Source organism: Salvelinus sp. IW2-2015, unplaced genomic scaffold (assembly GCF_002910315.2).
Source record: "Salvelinus sp. IW2-2015 unplaced genomic scaffold, ASM291031v2 Un_scaffold1128, whole genome shotgun sequence".
Lineage (NCBI taxonomy): Eukaryota > Metazoa > Chordata > Actinopteri > Salmoniformes > Salmonidae > Salvelinus > Salvelinus sp. IW2-2015.
In genome coordinates, this window is record NW_019942742.1 from 36,544 (window position 1) to 42,276 (window position 5,733).

Consider the following 5,733-nt stretch of genomic DNA (forward strand, 5'->3'; position numbering starts at 1 on the left):
AGTCCTTACCAATTACAAGCATACCCATAACATGATGCAGCCACTAGAATATCCTTGAAAATATGGAGTGGTACTCAGTAACGTGTTGTATTGGATTTTTCCCAAACAWAACTTTTTAGTCAGGACAAAAAGTGAATTGCTTTTCCACTTTTGCCACTATTATTTTAGTGCCTTGTTGCAAACAGGATGCAAATTATGGAATAATTATATTCTGTACAGGCTTCCTTCTTTTCACTAAGTCAATTAGGTTAGTATTGTGGAGTAACTACAATGTTGTTGATCCATCCTCACTTCTCCTAGCCATATATTTATATGTATATATTCTTATTCCATCCCTTAGATTTGTGTTTCTTAGGTAGTTGTTGTGGAAWTGTTAGATTACTTGTTAGATATTACTGCACGGTCGKAAAGAGAAGTACAAGCATTTCGCTACACTCGCATTAACATCTGCTAACCATGTGTATGTGACCAATGATTTGATCACAGCCATTCAACTCTGTAACTGTTAAAGTCACCATTAGCTTCATGGTGAAATCCCTGAGTGGTTTCCTTCCTCTCCGGCAACTGAGTTAGGAAGGACGCCTGTATCTTTGTAGTGACTGGGTGTATTGATACACCATCCAAAGTGTAATTCATATATTCAAGGTCTGCTATTATTTTATTTGACCAATCTAACAACAGGGACACTTCCTTGCGAAGCATTGGAAAACCTCCCTGGTCTTTGTGGTTGAATCTGTGCTTGAAATTCACTGCTCGACTGACGGACCTTACAGATATGTAATGTGTGATATGTGTKGGGTACAGAGATGAGGTAGTTATTCAAAAGTCATGTTAAACACTATTATTGAACACAGAGTGAGTCCATGCAACTTATCATGTGACTTGTTAAGCAAATGTTTACTCCTGAACTTGTTTAGGCTTACCTTAAAGGGGATGAATACTTATTGACTCAAGACATTTCAGTTATTAATTTCACACACACACACACACACACACACACACACACACACACACAGAGTTGGAGCTATTGAAAAGGGCAGTGTGTTTACAGTCAGATATCAGAAAAGGTTATCCGACATCAAATGGGGCAACAGTGTCTCAGCCAATCACACGGAGGGACCAGAGGCATGCTAACGAATCACAGACTGACAGCAGACCTTAACCACTCCGCTTGGTTGCTGCAGGAGGGTGGCAAGGTGATGACCTCACGGGTGCGTTGGCTGAGCTCAGCGCTGATGGAATGCCAGGCGCCCTCAGGCTGCACACGTCTCCTGGCCGGCCTCCCTGATCTTTCTCTCTATTTTTTCTCTGTCTCTCTCTCTGTCTGTCTCGCTGTGTCTCTCTCGGCCGGCGTCTCTCTCGGTCTCTCTTCATAGCTGTTTTGTTTCTCTGTCTCGTTCTTGTTCTCTATTTTCTCTCTCTGTGTCTTTCTGTCTGTGTCTCATTTCAGTTCAAGGGGCTTTATTGGCATGGGAAACATATGTTAACATTGCCAAAGCAAGTGAGGTAGATAAATACAAAAGTGAAAATAAACAATAACAATGAACAGTTAACATTACACATACAGAAGTTTCAAAACAATAAAGACATTACAAATGTCATATTATTTATATATAGTGTTGTTACGATGTACAAATAGTTAAAGTACAAAAGGGAAAATAAAATAAGCATAAATATGGGTTTGTATTTACAATGGTGTTTGTTCTTCGACTGGTTGACTTTTATTGTGGAACAGGTCACAAATCTTCCTGCTGTGATTGCACTCTGTGAATTTCACCCGTAGATATGGGAGTTTATCAAATTGGGTTGTTTTCAAAATTCTTTGTGGATCTGTGTAATCTGAAGGGAAATATGTTTCTCTCTAACTATGGTATACATTGGGCAGGAGGTTGGAAGTGGCAGCTCAGTTCCACCTCATTTTGTGTGGGCAGTGTGTATCATAGCCATGTTTCTCCTTGAGAGCCATGTCTGCCTCTTCGGCGCCTTTCTCAATAGCAAGTCTATGCTCACTGAGTCTGTACGTAGTCAAAGCTTTCCTTAAGTTTGGGTCAGTCACAGTGGTCAGGTATTCTGCCACTGCTGTACTCTCTGTTTAGGGCCAAATAGCATTCTAGTTTGCTCTGTTTTTTTTAATTCTTTCCAATGTGTCAACTAATTATTTTTTTTTCTTCTCATGATTTTGGTTTGGTCTTATTGTGTTGCTGTCCTGGGGGTCTGTTTGTGTTTGTGAACAGAGCCCCAGACCAGCTTGCTTAGGGGACTCTTCTCCAGGTTCATCCTCTGTAGTGATGGGAATCACTTCCTTTTTTAGGTAGTGGTAGGCGTCGAATTTAACGTCTCTTTTCTGGATTTTGATAATTAGCAGCGCGTATCGACTTAATTCTGCTTGCATGCAATTATTGGTGTCTTTACGTTGTACACGGAGTTATATTTTTGCGAATTCTGCATGCAGAGTCTCAATTTGGAGTTTGTCCCATTTTGTGAATTCTTGTTTGGTGAGCGGACCCCAGACCTCACAACCATATAGGGCAATGGGGTTTATAACTGATTCAAGTATTTTTAGCCAGATCCTAATTGGTATGTGAATTTTATGTTCCTTTTGATGGCATAGAAGGCCCTTCTTGCCTTGTCTCGCAGATCGTTCACAGCTTAGTGGAAGTTACCTTGTGGCACTGATGTTTAGGCCGAGGTATGCAATCGTTTTTTTTTGTGTGCTCCTAGGTGCAACGGGTGCTCTAGATGGAGTTGTATTGTGTGATCTGGCGACTGGACCTCTTTTTGGAACACATTTATTTTTGTCTTACTGAAGATTTTACTGTCAGATCCAAGTCTGACAGAATCTGTGCAGAAGATCTAAGGTGCTACTGTAGGCCTCACCTTGGTTGGGGACAAGAAGGCCAACCCCAGGTCATCAGCAAACAATAAGACGTTTGACTTCAGATTCTAGTAGGGTGAGACCGGGTGCTGCGTACCTGTATCTACTCGGCCGCCTGCTCAATTCTTAATAATATGATGTTGAATGGGGTGGCTTAAGCTGCATCCCTTCTCACCCCATTGCGCTCCTGTGTGGAAGAATATGTGTGTTTTTTTGCCTATTTTAACCGTCACACTTGTTGTTTGTGTTCATGTGATTCATAATGTCGTATGTTTTACCTCTCTCTTTTCTCTCTCTTTCTCTTCTCTCTTTCTCTGCTCTCGCTCTCTCTCGTCTCTCTGGTCTCTCGTTCTCGCCTCTTCCTTCGCTGGCTCTCTCTCGCTCTCTTCGCTGTCGCTGTTCTCTCTCTCGCTCTGTTCTGCTCGCTCTCTCTCGCTCTTCTCGCTGTCTCGTCTCTCTGCTCTGCTCTCGTTTCTCTCTCGATCTTCTCGCTTTCTCTCTCTCGCTCTCTCTCGCTTCTCTCTCGCTCTCTGTCTCCGTGGTCTCTCTCTGCTCTTGTCTCGCTTCTCTCTCTCGCTCTTCTCGCTGTCTCTCTCTTCGCTCTCTCTCGCTGTTCTCTCTTCGTCTGCTTCTCGTCTCTCTCTCGCTCTCTCTCGCTTTCTTTCTCTCGCTCTTCCGCTTTCTCTCTCTCTCGCTCTTCTCGCTCTCTCTCGCTCTTCCTCGCTCTTCTCTCTCTCCGCTCTTCTCGCTTCTCTCTCTCCGCTCTCGTCTCGCTTTCTCTCTCTCGGCTCTTCTCGCTTTTCTCTCTCTCGCTTCTGTCTCGCTTTCTTCTCTCGTGTCTTCTCGCGTTCTCGACTCTGCTCTTCCGCTGGTTCTCTCTCTGCTCTCGTCCTCGCTCTCTCTCCTCTCTCTCGCTTCTTGTCTCTGCTTTTCTCTCTCCTGCCTCTTCTCTGTCTCTCTCTCGCTCTCTCTCGCTTGTTTCTCTCTCGCTCTTCTCGCTCGTTCTCTCTTCTCGCTCTCGCTCCGTCTCGCTCTTTTCTCTCTCGCTCTGGTCTCGCTGTTCTCTCTTCTCTGTCTCGTAGCGTCGCTCTCCCTCTCTGTCTCGCTTCTTCTCTCGCTCATGGTCTCGTGGTTTCTCTGCTCTCAGTAAGGCAGTTTATTATGAGGTGTAAATTGTGGAAAAGAGAGAAGAAAGTGAGCAAATAGAAATAAGAGAGGAGGATGAGGAGGAGAGGATAAAGGGGAAAGGGAGAGAGGGAGGGATAAAAGGGGGGGGAGAAAAAATGGTGTGGGGGAACAACAGAAAAAGTGGGAAATGAAGTAATTATGTGTAGGTACGGGGGGGGAGGGAAGCGGTGTGGCGTGTGGGCGGGTTCGTGGGGTTTGATTCTAACGTCCCTCGGGGGGAGGTACAGTTGCTTCTTCCTCTTCCTGTTCTCTGAATGAGAATGAGTAGAGGGAAAATGAATAGCCTTTGGCCTCCTCTTCTCCGTCCTCCGTTTCCTCTCTTCCCCTCCATCATCTCCTTCTTTTTTTCCCCCCTCCCTCTCATCCTTCTTTTTTTCCTTACCCTTATTCGTTTTTTCAGCGTCCGACGGCCTCCCCTAGCTCGATTGTTCTGCCTTGTCCTTTCATTCAATCCCCTTTCCCCTTCGGCTCTCGTCCATCCTCTCTTTTTTCAGGCCAGTCCTTGGGCTCTTCGCTGGGGTCCATCTCCCCTCCCTACTGCTCTGTTTTGTCTGTGGTCTGTCTTCTCCTTCTCAGTTCGGTGGCTGGCGTTCCCGGCGTTCCTGGTTCAGTGTCCTCCACACTCCATTTCACGAGTCCAGCCAAGCCTGGTTAATGTTCACCCACATAAAGTCAAGCGCTGGTTTGAGTGTCACCAATCAGAGTCAAGCAGCCTGGTTTCAGTGTCACGCACATCACAGAGTCAAGCCAGCCCTGGCTTTCAGTGTCACATTATCACAGAGTCAGGCAGTGTATCTGGTTTCCAGTGTCACCACATCACAGATGTCAAGCCAGTCCCTGGTTTCAGTTTTGTCCACCATTCACCAGAGTCACAGCCAGCCCCCGTCGTTCCTGGTTTCTTCTAGCTGTCGCATCCACTCAGCAGATCTGTCTCAACAACAAAAGGAGGACAATTTCGGCTTGTCATTCGAGGTTTTTTAAGAGAGAGATCTGGTGATGTGGTTTTGGACCACTGAAATCAGGGGTGGCTGTGACTCTGTGATGTGGTGGACACTCGCAAAAAGCCAGGGCTGGCTGTGATCTGTTTTTTTCGACCTGCTCCTTGGGCTGTGATCACTGAACCAGAGCTGGCTGTGATCTTGTGATGTGGTGGACACTGACACCTATGGGCTGGCTTTGACTCTTTTGTGTTGTTATTGTGGTGTGACACTGAAGACCTAGGGCTGGCTGTCGACTCTGATGATGTGGTGGAATGAAATCAGGGCTGGCTGTGATTCTGTGATGTGGTGACCTGTAAACCAGGGCTGGCTGTGATCTGTGATGTGGTGGCACTTGGGAAACAGAGTGGCTGTGAACTCTGTGATGTGGTGGACACTGCAAACTTCACGGGCTGGCTGTGCACTATGTCCTTTTCTTCCTTCCTCCCCGTTTGGTTTCGTTCTTTCTCCATCCGTCTCCTTTTTCAACTCCTGCCTGCTTCCGTGGCTCTTTCTCCTGGTCTCTTCCTCTCTCCCCCTCTCCCTCCTCCTCCTCCGGTGTCTCTTTCTCTCCATGCCCTCTCTTCCAGCTCCTGCCCTGTTGGCTTTTCTCTGCCTTCTCGTCCTCCTCGGCGCCGTGTCTCTCTCTCATCCTTTCTTCAGCTCCCTGGGCCTGCGCTTCTTTCCTCTGTC

The 5,733-nt window shown here is 46.3% G+C and overlaps 1 protein-coding gene across 1 annotated transcript in view; it reads right to left on the bottom strand.

Annotated features, from left to right (window-relative positions):
• Positions 1-5,464: 5,464 nt before the first annotated feature.
• LOC112069830 (protein diaphanous homolog 1-like) overlaps positions 5,465-5,733 on the bottom strand; it is a 75,983-nt gene continuing 75,714 nt past the window's right edge. Inside the window, exon 15 of the mRNA XM_070438711.1 lies at positions 5,465-5,728. Within this exon, the coding sequence (XP_070294812.1) occupies positions 5,465-5,728 (264 nt within the window). The remainder of the gene's footprint in view (positions 5,729-5,733) is intronic.